General features: G+C 41.6%; 2 protein-coding genes across 2 annotated transcripts in view; one reads left to right on the top strand and one right to left on the bottom strand.

Annotated features, from left to right (window-relative positions):
- pisd (phosphatidylserine decarboxylase) overlaps positions 1-9224 on the top strand; it is a 13899-nt gene extending 4675 nt beyond the window's left edge. The window contains exons 4-9 of the mRNA XM_062030907.1: positions 5542-5676; positions 7572-7673; positions 8344-8467; positions 8532-8678; positions 8738-8898; positions 8956-9224. Coding sequence (XP_061886891.1) covers positions 5542-5676; positions 7572-7673; positions 8344-8467; positions 8532-8678; positions 8738-8898; positions 8956-9192 — 906 coding nt within the window. The 3' untranslated portion in view covers positions 9193-9224. The remainder of the gene's footprint in view (positions 1-5541; positions 5677-7571; positions 7674-8343; positions 8468-8531; positions 8679-8737; positions 8899-8955) is intronic.
- Positions 9225-13360: 4136 nt separating this feature from the next.
- On the bottom strand, positions 13361-14215 carry rnf224 (ring finger protein 224). Its single transcript, XM_062031923.1, has 3 exons — positions 14095-14215; positions 13822-14024; positions 13361-13744 (listed from the first exon to the last, which is right to left on the bottom strand). Exons 2-3 carry the CDS (start codon positions 14014-14016, stop codon positions 13430-13432), a joined length of 510 nt encoding a protein of 169 aa, XP_061887907.1. The 5' UTR covers positions 14017-14024; positions 14095-14215; the 3' UTR covers positions 13361-13429.
- Between the last annotated feature and the right edge of the window lie 1658 nt (positions 14216-15873).

Consider the following 15873-nt stretch of genomic DNA (forward strand, 5'->3'; position numbering starts at 1 on the left):
CTTTGACAGCCAATTTTGCAAACAATTTTGCAAACGTACACCTCAAAGTGGTGTGATTTGGTACCTGACACATGCTAACTGTTAGCATTCTAACTGGTAGCATGATTAGGTTAGATTGACTAACTTTTCTCATGGTAGCATGTTAACGTTAGCATGCTAACATTAGCTCGCTGGCTTTTTAAAGCAAATTTTAAAGGTATACACCGCAGAGTCATATAATTACTTGACACATGCTATCAGTTTACACACTAATGTTAGCATGCTAACTTTGACAGCCAATTTTGCAAACGTACACCTCAAAGTGGTGTAACTTGGTACCTGACACATGCTAACTGTTAGCATTCTAACTGGTAGCATGATTAGGTTAGATTAACTAACTTTTCTCATGGTAGCATGTTAACGTTAGCATGCTGGCTTTTTAAAGCAAATTTTACAGGTATACACCGCAGAGTCATATAATTACTTGACACATGCTATCAGTTTACACACTAATGTTAGCATGCTAACTTTGACAGCCAATTTTGCAAATGTACACCTCAAAGTGGTGTAACTTGGTACCTGACACATGCTAACTGTCAGCATTCTAACTGGTAGCATGATTAGGTTAGATCAACTAACTTTTCTCACGGTAGCATGTTAACGTTAGCATGCTAACATTAGCTCGCTGGCTTTTTAAAGCAAATTTTAAAGGTATACACCGCAGAGTCATATAATTACTTGACACATGCTATCAGTTTACACACTAATGTTAGCATGCTAACTTTGACAGCCAATTTTGCAAACGTACACCTCAAAGTGGTGTAACTTGGTACCTGACACATGCTAACTGTTAGCATTCTAACTGGTAGCATGATTAGGTTAGATTAACTAACTTTTCTCATGGTAGCATGTTAACGTTAGCATGCTAACATTAGCTCGCTGGCTTTTTAAAGCAAATTTTAAAGGTATACACCGCAGAGTCATATAATTACTTGACACATGCTATCAGTTTACACGCTAATGTTAGCATGCTAACTTTGACAGCCAATTTTGCAAACGTACACCTCAAAGTGTTGTAACTTGGTACCTGACACATGCTAACTGTTAGCATTCTAACTGGTAGCATGATTAGGTTAGATTAACTAACTTTTCTCACAGTAGCATGTTAACGTTAGCATGCTAACTTTAGCTTGCTGGCTTTTTAAAGCAAATTTTACAGGTATACACCGCAGAGTCATATAATTACTTGACACATGCTATCAGTTTACACACTAATGTTAGCATGCTAACTTTGACAGCCAATTTTGCAAACGTACACCTCAAAGTGGTGTAATTTGGTACCTGACACATGCTAACTGTTAGCATTCTAACTGGTAGCATGATTAGGTTGGATTAACTAACTTTTCTCATGGTAGCATGTTAATGTAAGCATGCTAACATTAGCTTGCTGGCTTTTTAAAGCAAATTTTACAGGTATACACCGCAGAGTCATATAATTACTTGACACATGCTAACAGTTGACACATCATCATCATCATCATCATTTCTTTTTATTCCTTTCATGAAAATGCATATATACAAGCCACGTACAGTTGACACTTTCATTGTTTTTTGTTTCTTATACATTTCCATGATCAGAAAGGAGCAGAAGGAAGAATACTATTCTTATATTTATCTGCCCCCTTTTTAACACCAATTATTTTAGATGACTTTATCACCGTTCCCTCCACCAACACCCCAACTCCAACATACTTTTAATTTTCGTTTAAGCATTTTCAAAATCAGTTTGATATAATTCCAGTTGTCTCTTTTTGTAACTCTTTTTAAATTCAAAGATATTCTTGCAACTTTTTAAGTCTTTCTTTAGAGAATCCCATGTTTCACAGCAGCAACAGACAAGCACATTTGCTTCAAATTGGTTGGAACTCTTGGATGTTTAAAATCATTACGGCCTTCTGTGGTTCTCGTCTTCAGACGTGAACACAAACGGAATAACTTTATTTCTAGCTTTGAACATCACTAATAGAGTATGCAATTCTACAATGTCTTTTAGTTTGAATAATCCTGCCCTAATGAAGAGTGGGTTTGTGTGCTCTCTATATCCTGCTGTAAAAATGATACCAATTGCTCTTTTCTGTGAAAGAAATAAAATGCATTATGTTGCTGTGATGTGTATTTCCCCATATTTCTGCACAATAATTGAAATAAGGTAGAATAATTGAGCAATATAGCATTCTCATTGTATTATACGGGAAACTGTATTCAACCTTGTTCAAAATAAATACGCTTTTAGATAGCTTATTTTTCACATGCAATATATGAGCTTTCCATGTCAACTTTTCATCTAGTCCAACCTTTTTGGAACCAAGAGCTACTTCTTGGGTAGTGATTAATGCGAAGGGCTACCAGTTTGATACACACTTAAATAAATTGCCAGAAATAGCCAATTTGCTCAATTTACTTTTAACTCTATGTTATTGTTAATAATTAATGATATTTACACTTAATTGAACGGTTTAAAAGAGGAGAAAACACGAAAAAAAATGACAATTAAATTTTGAAACAGAGTTTATCTTCAATTTCGACTCTTTAAAATTCAAAATTCAACCGAAATAAAGAAGAGAAAAACTTAAAAAAATAATGTATGGAACATCATTAGTAATTTTTCCTGTTTAAGATTAATTTTAGAATTTTATTGACATGTTTTAAATAGGTTAAAATCCAATCTACACTTTGTTAGACTATATAACAAATTGGACCAAGCTATATTTCTAACAAAGACAAATCATTATTTCTTCTAGATTTTCCAGAACAAAAATTTTAAAAGAAATTCAAAAGACTTTGAAATAAGATTTAAATTTGATTCTACAGATTTTCTAGATTTTCCAGAATAATGTTTTTGAATTTTAATCATAATAAGTTTGAAGAAATATTTCACAAATATTCTTCGTCGAAAAAACAGAAGCTAAAATGAAGAATTAAATTAAAATGTATTTATTATTCTTTAAAATAAAAATAAAAAATTTACTTGAACATTGATTTAAATTGTCAGGAAAGAAGGGGAAGGAATTTAAAAGGTAAAAAGGTATATGTGTTTAAAAATCCTAAAATCATTTTTAAGGTTGTATTTTGTCTCTAAAATTGTCTTTCTGAAAGTTATAAGAAGCAAAGTAAAAAAATTAATGAATTTATTTAAACAAGTGAAGACCAAGTCTTTAAAATATTTCCTTGGATTTTGAAATTCTATTTGCGTTTTGTCTCTCTTAGAATTAAAAATGTCAGGCAAAGTGAGACCAGCTTGCTAGTAAATAAATAAAATTTAAAAAATAGAGGCAGCTCACAGGTAAGTGCTGCTATTTGAGCTATTTTTAGAACAGGCCAGCGGGCTACTCATCTGGGGCCATACTTATCAAGCTTCTTACAATTACTCCTAAAAAGTCTGCTAAGAGTTGACTTAAGAGTAAATAAATTCTTGGCTGAAAGCTGCACTTAAAAGTTAGTTATCAAGCGTCTTACTCACACTTTCAGCGAAGTGTAGGACTGAATCTTAAGTATCACACTCAGAGCTGAATTACGACATTACTATGTGCCGTAAACAGAATTTTAGGTGACGTCATTTCTGTGTCCATAGAAATGACCAATCACGGAAGGGAATCCGTTGTCTAAGAATAAAGAAATATCTTGGAAATATTTAAGTGGACAATGGGAGTGTATATTTTGACAATAAACTACAAAATAATACAAAACAAACTAGTCCCCGCCGGCACTCACGCTACCGCTCCCTCTCTTCTATCGCCCACACACTCACTGACGTCACTCACCTCACGGCCACACACATACGCTACTGTCATAACATTTTCTTTCCAATTCATTAATTAGGCAACTAATTTGAAACTGGTGTGGGTGGCTCTATATATGCAGACACATGCAGAAATCAACAAGGAATCGAAAAGTATTAAATCTGTGACAAAAATAATATCCGCTCTGTCTAAACGATACCGTTTGATCAGCTGCTCGTCATCAAAAAAAACCAACATTGTTCCGTTCCCTGAACGTTCGCGCACGTCTCTCTCGCCTCAGTGCCATCCCCTGCTGGCAACTCCTAACCACTTAAGACACCTCTGAAGGTCTCTTAAATATCGTGGAGAGTAGGAGTGATTCTTAGACTTAAGAACGTTGATAAAAAGCTTTTATTCTTAAGTTTGAGAGTAGGACTAAATTTCGCAAATTCTCAGGACTTAAGTGTAAAATGGCACTCTAAGAAGCTTGATAAGTACGGCCCCTGGTCCTTACGGGCTACCTGGTGCCCGCGGGCACCGCGTTGGTGACCCCTGATCTAAGATGACCCCAAAATCTGATTTCAGACACCTTCTCAATGTTCACATTGCAGTGTTTCCCACACATTCATTTATTTGTGGTGGCCCGGCACAAAAGAATTAAGGCCGCCACAAAAATTTTATTTTTATTTTTTTTAAATTATTTTTTTATTTTATTATTTTTTTGTCCTGTCCAGCTTCTCAGGCAAATCACATAGTTGATGTAGATGCCCATATCGGCTGTTCAGATTTACTTTACAAAAGAGAAGTGTAGGATCAAGATTTTTGGAGCTCTTTGTTCAGTGGATCAGATGTTTGATGAAGCTTTGTGTCTATCTACCACCACTACTGTTTTCTGTTTATTTGTTACTGACTGTGGCAGGACACCTCTGCCTCTGTTTCACTTTATGTTGCTGGTAAATAATATGGTTGTAGTAGTAGGCTAAAGTTAAATTATTTAGTATGCACTAATTAAAGGGGCAGAGCTTTAAGAGACATTTTAGCAATTAGTAAGTATACATTTTTTGAGCCTTTTTAGAGAAAATCATATCATTGTAGTAAATTATGCAAATTACTCAATGATGTCATGGTGCCCACAGCCACGCCCCCACCGCCACAGGTATCTTGGCAGTTTATGGGAAACACTGCATTGTTTATGGATAAACTAACTTCTATCTTTCTTTTATTACTGAATACCATACATTTAGTCTTTTCCAAGTTTAAAGATCATTTATTTACATCAAACCACCATTTTAGTTGAACCATTTCCTCTTCAATATTATCAGCTAAGATTTTCAAGTCATCTCCTGAACAGTATAAGTTTGTATCGTCTGCGAATAATACGTACTGTAACATTTTGGAAACCTAACTAATGCTAGCATGCTAACTTTGATGGCCACCGTGCACCTCAAAGTGGTGTACCTGACACATGCTAACTGTTAGCTAGGCCATGCCCTCCTCCTCCTCCTCCTCCTCTTCATCAAATGCTTCGATCAGACTGCAGCTGCCACACTTGGCTCTCCAGCGTCTGAGCGTGCTCAGAGCGGGACTGCGCGGCTCCGCCTCCTGGCGTCGCTGGCCAATCGCGTTCATCTGGTACTTCCTGTCTGCCAGCACGCTACAGCCGCTGGCCAAGAGGGTGAGCGAGCTCCACTCCGATTGGACGATAACCACAAGCCCCTCCCTGACCGCTCCCCGTCGCCACCGTCCACTTTTGTGATGCTGCAGTTTTGCCTCATCCCCACAGGTGGCGCTCTACCGCTCCTTCCCCACCCGTCTCTTGTCTCGGGCGTGGGGTCGAGTGAATGGGGTGGAGCTTCCAACGTGGCTGCGCAAACCCGTCTACTCGCTGTACATCTGGACGTTTGGGGTGAACATGCAGGTAAACACGCTCGGCGGCGAGGAAGGATTTACATTTTTGATCGACATTTGATTGAAGAAAGATATTTGCTGCTTTTATTGTGAAATCATCTCAATCAATCACGTCCATCCTCACTTCCTGTTTCCTTCTTCTCACTTTTAAATGTACTTTATACCACCTACTACTTCACCTGTCAATCATTATATGAATACCAATACTGATATAATATCAATATTTTCTAAATACCCATATAAATGTTATTATTTATATATATAGGTATATATATGTATTATTATGAATAAGTGAATGTGAGTGTGAATGTTGTCTGTCTATCTGTGTTGGCCCTGCGATGAGGTGGCGACTTGTCCAGGGTGTACCCCGCCTTCCGCCCGAATGCAGCTGAGATAGGCTCTAGCACCCCCAAAAGGGACAAGCGGTAGAAAATGGATGGATGGAAGTTTTAAAAAAAAAAAAGAATATTTATGTATATATGTATGTACTTGGGTTGTACATACCGTACAACCCAAGTACATACATATATACATAAATATTCTTTTTTTACTACTAGTATAGTAGTATTGTGGTAATAATTAATCAAAAACGGTACTATACTCTGTTTGAAAAGTACCGGTTCCCCCATTTATTTATTTTTAGCGGGCATGACCTCGTGGTTGGAGTGGTTAAACCCCGGCCGAGTCATACCAAAGACTGTAAAAATGGAAGCCATTACCTCCCTGCTTGGCACTCAGCATCAAGGTTTGGAATGGGGGCTTAAATCACCAAAAACTGTTTCCCGGGCGCGGCCACCGCTGCTGCTCACTGCTCCCCTCACCTCCCAGGGGGGTGAACAAGGGGATGGGTCAAATGCAGAGGACAAATGTCACCACACCTAGTGTGTGTGTGTGTGTGTGTGTGACAATCATTGGTACTTTAGCTTTAACTTTGCTGGTTTTACCAGCAGAGGAGCATGTTCGGCAGCGCACACGCACGGAGTACTTACAAGCAGACACAGTGTGTAGACAGAAAAGGGAGAACGGACGCATTTTGGCCTAAAAAGTAAAGGTGAAGTTATAACACTGAAACGCCCGCAGGAAGAGGAGCTTTAAGACATGGCTAGCTAGCTAGCGGCTAACATCCATCCGCAGTCGGCAGTGTTTTAGCTGCTTCTAAATCACTAATCCTCGTCTCCATGGCGACAAATAAAGTGAGTTTCTTACAAGTATCATTATCACTGCAGGACGAGGAATAGCTAAACATGCTTCACTACACACCGTAGGAGGATACAATAGCAGTCCTGAATGTAAACAGATGCCATGGGTGGATCTACACCTGACATCCACTGTAACGATACCAAGTACAATAGCGTATCTAGTCGATACTACTATGATCACATCGATATTTTTATCGTCACAAAATCCTTTTTCAAATGTATATTATGTTTATAAACTCAGGAAATATATCCCTGGACTTTGAATATGACCAATGTATGATCCTGTAACTACTTGGTATCGGATCGATACCTAAATGTGTGGTATCGTCCAAAACTAATGTAAAGTATCAAAGAAGAGAAGAATAAGTGATTATTACATTTTTACAGAAGTGTAGATAGAACATGTGGAAACAGAAAGTAAGCAGATATTAACAGTAAATGAACAAGTGGATTAATAATCCATTTTTTACAGTTTGTCCCTCATAATGTTGACAAAATAATAGGTGTATAAATGACAATATGTTACTGCATACGTCAGCAGACTAATTAGGAGTCTTTGTTTGTTTACTTACTACTAAAAGACAAGTTGTCTAGTATGTTCACTATTTTATTTAAGGACAAACTTGCAATAATAAACATATGTTTCATATATATATATATATATATATATATATATATATATATATATATATATACTTTCCAATAGGAGGCAGCGGTAGAGGACTTGCATCAGTACAGGAATCTGGGAGAGTTTTTCCGACGACGCCTCAAACCCACCGTGCGCCCGCTCTGCTCCTCGTCGTGTTTGGTAAGTCCTTTTTTTAAGCTCCTCCCCCTTCTGCCACAGGCCCTGCCCCCTGGGCAACTGTCATGTTGTTAAGGACTAACTTACTAAGCTAATGCTAATGAACCAGCCATCAATTCAACTACAAAAACACATTGATTTTCAGGCAATGTTATTGTTACTAAACTAATTTTAATGGTTCATTTGTTGCTAATTATAATTACTTAATTATGTTGTTAAGTACAGTCACGAATGTAGACAACAACAATTGTAATGCCGTACAAAAAAGTACATGAAAAAAGTCAAACAAGAGCAAAGAAGTACAGTAGAAGTCAAAAAAAGTATCTTATTATTTATTTTTATTTTATTTTTTATTTCAAAAGAGGACGAGCAGGTTTTAATTGTATTTTGAGAGCTATTTTGAGTAAAATTGTTGTTTTAATTGACTGTTTTCATATTTTTTTAAGTTTAGAAATTATTGTAAGAAAACCAAAAAAAATCAGGAAAAAAGTACAATTCAATTCATTAATATTTTTACTTTAAAAAAAAATACTTTTTTTTTTAATTGTATCAAATTCGTCATCTTTTGTGCATTTTGGAATTGAAGTTAAGTCTCACCATTGAGGTCCACAGATAAGGTCCGCCTCTTAAAAAGAGGCGCTGGGTTTGACTCCGCCCTCGTGTCATCCCTCAGGTGTCTCCGGCCGACGGCAGGATCCTACATTTGGGTCGCGTCAACAACTCGGAGGTGGAGCAAGTCAAGGGCGTCACGTACAGTCTGGAAACCTTTCTGGGGCCGCAGGAGGGGCGGGGCAACGGTAAGACCACGCCCACTGTGAGCAGACTGGAGATGGATGGAAGTGACCTTGTATGTCTCTGTAGACGCCACGCCCTCCTCCTTCAGGGACCGCCTCCTGACCCGTGCGGACAGCGAGCTGTTCCACGTGGTGGTCTACCTGGCGCCGGGCGACTATCACTGCTTCCACTCGCCCACGGACTGGAGGGTGGAGCTGCGGCGACACTTCCCAGGTGAGCCCGCACTGGGAGGATTATTTGCCGTCTGCCAGCTGACGTCGTGTCCTCGCCAGGCTCGTTAATGTCGGTCAACCCGGGCGTGGCTCGCCTGGTCAAAGAGCTCTTCTGCCTTAACGAGCGCGTGGCGCTGACGGGCCAATGGCGACACGGCTTCTTCTCCTTGACGGCGGTGGGCGCCACCAACGTGGGCTCCATCCGCGTCCACTTCGACCAGGTGAGCGGGTCACGTGACCCACAAAATGTCAGCCGCTTCAAAATGTTTCCCGCCTAGGAGCTGCAGACCAACGCCCCTCGCTACAGGAAAGGATCTTTTCACGACCAGAGTTACGTCGCCGGGGGCAACCGAATGTTATCGAGGGAGGGGCTGCCCCTGCAGAGGGGGGAGCTGGTGGGCGAGTTCAACCTGGGCTCCACCATCGTCCTCCTCTTCGAAGCGCCTAAAACCTTCGCCTTCAGCGTGCAGCCCGGGCAGAGGATCAGGGTGGGGGAGGGGCTCGGTGCTCTCTGATTGGCCGAGAGACTGTTGGACTCATGAGGGGGAGGGGCTTATTGTGTTGCTCCGGAATGGAACTTTTTACTCTGTGAGTGAGTGAGTGAGTGAGTGAGTGAGTGAGTGAGTGAGTGAGTGAGCGAGCATGTCCACTGGAAATACTATCAAAAAAGTCAAAGATTTATATTAATAAATAAGTTAAAAATTTTTAAAATGTATTTCTAATTTCATTTTGTCAAAGAAGATTCTCCGTGCTCTCTGATTGGCTGACTAGACTGTTGAACTCATGAGGGGGAGGAGCTTATTGTGTCGCTCCGGGATGAAACTTTTTGCTGTGTGGGTGTGCGTGCAAAAGTGCGTGCGTGCAATATGTGAAAGTGCGTGGGTGCGAGCGAAAGTGCGTGCGCGTGGGAATGTTTGTGCAAGCGAAAGTACGTGCAAAAGTGTTTGCAAAAGTGTGTGTGTGTGTGTGTGTGTGTGCAAAAGTGCTTGCAAGCAAAAGTGTGCAAAAGTACGTACGTACGAAAGTGTGTGCGAAAGTGCCTGCAAGCGAAAGTATGTGCAAAAGTGAGTGCGTACGTATGAAAGTGTGTGCGTGTGTGTGTGTGTGTGTGTGCGTGCGTGCGTGCGTGCAAAAGTGTATGTGAAAGTGCGTGGGTGCGAGCCAAAGTGCGTGTGTGCCAAAGTGCGTGCAAGCAAAAGTGTGTGCAAAAGTGAGTGCGTACGTATGAAAGTGTGTGCGTGTGTGTGTGTGTGTGTGTGTGTGTGTGCGTGCGTGCGTGCAAAAGTGTATGTGAAAGTGCGTGGGTGCGAGCCAAAGTGCGTGTGTGCCAAAGTGCGTGCAAGCAAAAGTGTGTGCAAAAGTGCGTGTGTGCAAAAGTTCTTGCAAGCGAATGTATGTGCAAAAGTGTTTGCAAAAGTGCATGCGTGAAAGTGCGTACGTACGAAAGTGTGCGAAACATACTTGCCAACCCTCCCGATTTTCCCGGGGAGGGGCACCCATTCTCCCGAATTTCTCCCGAATTTCTCCCGATTTCCGACGGGCAACAGCATTGGGGGCGTGCCTTTAAAGGCACTGCCTTTAGCGTCCTCTACAACCTGTCGTCACATCCGCTTTTCCTCCATACAAACAGCGTGCCGGCCCAGTCACATAATATATGCGGCTTTTACACACACAGAAGTGAATGCACCACATACTTGGTCAACAGCCATACAGGTCACACTGTGGGTGACCGTGTAAACAACTTTAACACTGTTACTAATATGCGCCACACTGTGAACCCACACCAAACAAGAATGTCAAACACATTTCGGGAGAACATCCGCACCGTAACACAACATAAACACAACAGAACAAATACCCAGAAGCCCTTGCAGCACCCCCCGCTACCACCAAACCCCACCCACCTCAACCCCGCCCCCATCTCCCGAATTCGGAGGTCTCAAGGTTGGCAAGTATGGTGCGAAAGTGTGTGCGAAAGTGCGTGCGTTTGAAAGTGCGTGCAAGCGAAAGTATGTGCAAAAGTGTGTGCAAAAGTGCTTGCAAGTGAAAGTGTGTGCAAAAGTGCGTGTGTGCGAAAGTGCGTATGTACAAAAGTGCGTGCATGCGAAAGTGCGTACGTACGAAAGTGTGTGCGCGCGTGCGAAAGTGTGTGCGCGTACGAAAATTTGTGCAAACGAAAGTACGTGCAAAAGTGTGTGCAAAAGTGCGTGTGTGCGAAAGTGCGTATGTACAAAAGTGCGTGCGTGCGAAAGTGCGTACGTACGAAAGTGTGCGCGCGTGCGAAAGTGTGTGCGCGTATGAAAATTTGTGCAAACGAAAGTACGTGCAAAAGTGTGTGCAAAAGTGCGTGTGTGCGAAAGTGCGTATGTACGAAAGTGCGTGCGTGCGAAAGTGCGTACGTACGAAAGTGTGTGCGCGCGTGCGAAAGTGTGTGCGCGTGCGAAAATTTGTGCAAACGAAAGTACGTGCAAAAGTGTGTGCAAAAGTGCGTGTGTGCAAAAGTGCTTGCAAGCGAAAGTATGTGCAAAAGTGTGTGCCAAAGTGCGTGTGAGCGAAAGTGCGTACGTACGAAAGTGTGCAAAAGTGCGTGCGTGCGAAAGTGCGTGCGTGCGAAAGTCCGCGTGCGTGCAAGTGAAAGTACATGCAAAAGTGTGTGCGAAAGTGCGTATGTACAAAAGAGTGTGCGTGCGAAAGCGCATACGTACGAAAGTGTGTGCGAGAGTGTGTGTGCGCGAGTGAAAGTGCGTGTGCGTGCAAAAAGTTGTGCAAATGAAAGTTTGTGCAAAAGTGTGTGCAAAAGTGCTTGCAAGCGAAAGTATGTGCAAAAGTGTGTGCAAAAGTGCGTGTGAGCAAAAATGCGTACGTACGAAAGTGTGCAAAAGTGCGTGCGTGTGAAAGTACGTGCAAAAGTGCTTGCAAAAGTGCTTGCAAAAGTGCTTGCAAGCGAAAGTGTGTGCAAAAGTGCGTGTGAAAGTGCGTACGTACGGCAGTGTGCAAAAGTGCGTGCGTGCGAAAGTCTGCGTGCAAGTGCAAGTACATGCAAAAGTGCGTGCGTGCAAAAGTGCGTATGTACAAAAGTGTGTGCGTGCGAAAGTGCGTACGTACGAAAGTGTGCGAGAGTGTGTGTGCGCGAGTGAAAGTGCGTGTGCGTGCAAAAAGTTGTGCAAATGAAAGTATGTGCAAAAGTGTGTGCAAAAGTGCTTGCAAGCGAAAGTATGTGCAAAAGTGTGTGCCAAAGTGCGTGTGAGCGAAAGTGCGTACGTACGAAAGTGTGCAAAAGTGCGTGCGTGCGAAAGTGCGTGCGTGCGAAAGTCCGCGTGCGTGCAAGTGAAAGTACATGCAAAAGTGTGTGCGAAAGTGCGTATGTACAAAAGAGTGTGCGTGCGAAAGCGCATACGTACGAAAGTGTGTGCGAGAGTGTGTGTGCGCGAGTGAAAGTGCGTGTGCGTGCAAAAAGTTGTGCAAATGAAAGTTTGTGCAAGAGTGTGTGCAAAAGTGCTTGCAAGCGAAAGTATGTGCAAAAGTGTGTGCAAAAGTGCGTGTGAGCAAAAATGCGTACGTACGAAAGTGTGCAAAAGTGCGTGCGTGTGAAAGTACGTGCAAAAGTGCTTGCAAAAGTGCTTGCAAAAGTGCTTGCAAGCGAAAGTGTGTGCAAAAGTGCGTGTGAAAGTGCGTACGTACGGAAGTGTGCAAAAGTGCGTGCGTGCGAAAGTCTGCGTGCAAGTGCAAGTACATGCAAAAGTGCGTGCGTGCAAAAGTGCGTATGTACAAAAGTGTGTGCGTGCGAAAGTGCGTACGTACGAAAGTGTGCGAGAGTGTGTGTGCGCGAGTGAAAGTGCGTGTGCGTGCAAAAAGTTGTGCAAATGAAAGTATGTGCAAAAGTGTGTGCAAAAGTGCTTGCAAGCGAAAGTATGTGCAAAAGTGTGTGCAAAAGTGCGTGTGAGCAAAAATGCGTACGTACGAAAGTGTGCAAAAGTGCGTGCGTGTGAAAGTACGTGCAAATGTGCTTGCAAAAGTGCTTGCAAGCGAAAGTGTGTGCAAAAGTGCGTGTGAAAGTGCGTACGTACGGAAGTGTGCAAAAGTGCGTGCGTGCGAAAGTCTGCGTGCGTGCAAGTGCAAGTACATGCAAAAGTGTGTGCAAAAGTGCGTGCGTGCAAAAGTGCGTATGTACAAAATTGTGTGCGTGCGAAAGTGCATACGTACGAAAGTGTGTGAGTGCAAAAGTGCGTACGTACGAAAGTGTGTGCGAGAGTGTGTGTGCGCGAGCGAAAGTGCGTGCGTGTGCAAAAAGTTGTGCAAATGAAAGTATGTGCAAAAGTGCGTGTGTGCAAAAGTGCTTGCAAGCGAAAGTATGTGCAAAAGTGCGTGTGAGCAAAAGTGCGTATGTACGAAAGTGTGCAAAAGTGCGTGCGTGTGAAAGTACGTGCATAAGTGTGTGCAAAAGTGCTTACAAGCGAAAGTGCGTGTGAAAGTGCGTACGTACGAAAGTGTGCAAAAGTGCGTGCGTGTGAAAGTACGTGCAAAAGTGTGTGCAAAAGTGCTTGCAAGCAAAAGTGTGTGCAAAAGTGCGTGTGAAAGTGCGTACGTACGAAAGTGTGTGTGAAAGTGCAAAATATTTTACATAAATAAGAAACATTTTTACATTTATTTTTAATTTCATTTCATGAAAGATTATTTTCTTCATTTCTCTTGTCGGCGGCGGGGTCAAAGGTCAGCCAGCTGTTAAAGGATTAGTCACCGCCCTTATTTAGTTTAGCTCCGCCTCAGGCAGCAGGAGCAGCGGCACAGCCAATGGGAGAGCAGCGTGCAGCAGTTGGCGTGCCGATGAAAGCGCGGCTCAGCCAGGCCGCCATGTGGCCATCCCTCCGCTCCCGCCTCCTTTTCTGCCCACACCTTCTTGGCCTGCTCCGCCTCGCCGGCCGCCATCTCGCCGCTCCAGGAGGAGGAGGAGCCAACCGCCTGCCGCGCTTTGATGGCCAGGAAGGAGGCCAAGTCCAGGTCCAGACCTGACGCGCCCCCTCGAGGACACGGCGTGTTCTGGCGACACTGAGGACACGGGATCCACACCTGGCGGAGGGGAGGGGGGCATGAGGGGGGTGTGTCATCACTTCCTGTCTGAACATGACGTTGGTTGTCACGGTCACCTGCTCGTTGACCACCGTGTCCAGCCTCTTCAGACACGCCTGGCAGAAGGTGTGGCCGCAGTGCAGTCGCCGTGGCAACCGCTTGGCCAGGTCGTAGCTGCCGAAGCACACGATGCACACCGGGTCCTGCCTTTTCAGCGGCGTGCCCGTCTCCACGGCAACGGGGGGTGGCTGCTCTTCTATTAGTCGAGACATTTTGCTCGCTAAAATAAAAAATGACAACTTTTTTTTTTTGGTCAAGTGTCGAAATGGTCACACGCACGCAAAGAATACCTGCTGACTCTTTGAGGGCGGGGCTTAAGGATGCCGCTTAAAAAGAAACATTCCTTTTGTTTTTCTTCTTTTATTCCATGGCGTCGTCCGTGTCCTTCTACTTCCTGCTCGGGTGTGTTCCTTCCTCCTGCCTCGGGCTCTGTTGCCTTTCCTGATCAATAATTCATAATCAATAAATGTTCGCCGGCCGTTGTTCAGCAAGCACGCGCAGGGAAGGAGGGAGAAGAAGACGCTGGAATGATATCATTTGAACATTTGGACATGCTACGATGTTTTTAAAGAGTGTTTTTTCAATGTTGTGTAACTTAATGACCGCTCATCAGGTTACACAGCTGTTGCCTGGCAACAGGACTCTTACTGACTTCTGATTGGACGGTTACTTTCTCGCTCAGATTTTTTTGTACACTCCTTTACCTTTTGCACTTTTGTATATGGATAATTAATCTGGCTGTGCAAAATGATTGTAATATTCCAGGAATGTCAGCTCATACAACTTTGTCTTGTCTTTATAGCACGACACACAACAAATCCTGGTCATACTCTTTTTTTTTTTTTTTTTTTTTTTTTTTTTTTCAGGACTCATTGAAAAGTTGTCCAAACTTTCTCCATCGAGGGCCACATTCAGAAAAAATTAAAGCTGCACATTGTAATGGTTAGGGGTGTGGGAAAAAATCGATTCGAATTCGAATCGATTCTCACGTTGTGCGATTCAGAATCGATTCTCATTTTTAAAAAATCGATTTAATGATTAATTAATTTAATTAATTTTTTTTTTTTTTTTTTAATTTTTATTTATTTAAATTTTTTTTTTTTTTTTAAATTAATTAACTATTAAATGAACCAAAATATGACTTATTGTATCATTGTGGAAAATATTGGACACAGTGTGTTGTCAAGTTTGTGAGATGCGATGCAAGTGTAAGCCACTCTGACACTATTGTTCTTTTTTTTATTTGTTTTTTTTATTATTAATGTTTGTAATGATAATGTCAATGAGGGATTTTTAATCACTGCTATGTTGAAATTGTTACTAATATTGATACTGTTGTTGATAATATTCATTTTTGTCTCACTACTTTTAAATCACAGGTGTCATTCGAATTCGAATCGCGATTCTCACGTTGTGCGATTCAGAATCGATTCTCATTTTTAAAAAATCATTTAATTATTAATTAATTTAATTAATTAATTTTTTTTTTTTTAAATTAATTAACTATTAAATGACCCAAAATATGACTTATTATATCATTGTGGAAAATATTGGACACAGTGTGTTAAGTTTATGAGATGCGATGCAAGTGTAAGCCACTCTGACACTATTGTTCATTTTTTTTAAATTAATGTTTTTAATGATATCAATGAGGGATTTTTAATCAGTGCTATGTTTAAATTGTTACTAATATTGATACTGTTGTTGATAATATTCATTTTTGTCTCACTACTTTTAGATTGTTCCGTGTCATGTTTGTGTGCTCTCAATTGCTCTGTTTATTGCTATTCTGAATGTTGCTGGCTCGGGTTTGGTTTTGAAATTGTATTGCATTATTATGGTATTGTTGTGTATTGTTTTCATTAAAAAAAATTTTTTTTTTAAATGTTTTTGAATCGAGAATCGTGTTGAATTGAAAAAAAAAATCGATTTTGAATCGAATTGTGACCCCTAGAATCGATTTTGAATCGAATCGTGGGACACCCAAAGATTCACAGCCCTAGTAATAGTGTACAATAAAGGGGAACATGCACTTTAAAAAAAAAAAAAAATGTATTCATTTTTTTTCC

This window comes from Entelurus aequoreus, linkage group LG21 (assembly GCF_033978785.1).
Source record: "Entelurus aequoreus isolate RoL-2023_Sb linkage group LG21, RoL_Eaeq_v1.1, whole genome shotgun sequence".
NCBI classification, from domain to species: Eukaryota; Metazoa; Chordata; class Actinopteri; order Syngnathiformes; family Syngnathidae; genus Entelurus; species Entelurus aequoreus.

Excerpts from the sequence above, each read along its gene's own strand:
- rnf224 (XM_062031923.1), bottom strand. The coding sequence starts at position 14,016 with ATGTCTCGACTAATAGAAGAGCAGCCACCCCCCGTTGCCGTGGAGACG. Across the intron at positions 13,745-13,821 it reads ACACGGTGGTCAACGAGCAG|GTGTGGATCCCGTGTCCTCA; the intron begins GTGACCGTGACA and ends CCCCTCCGCCAG.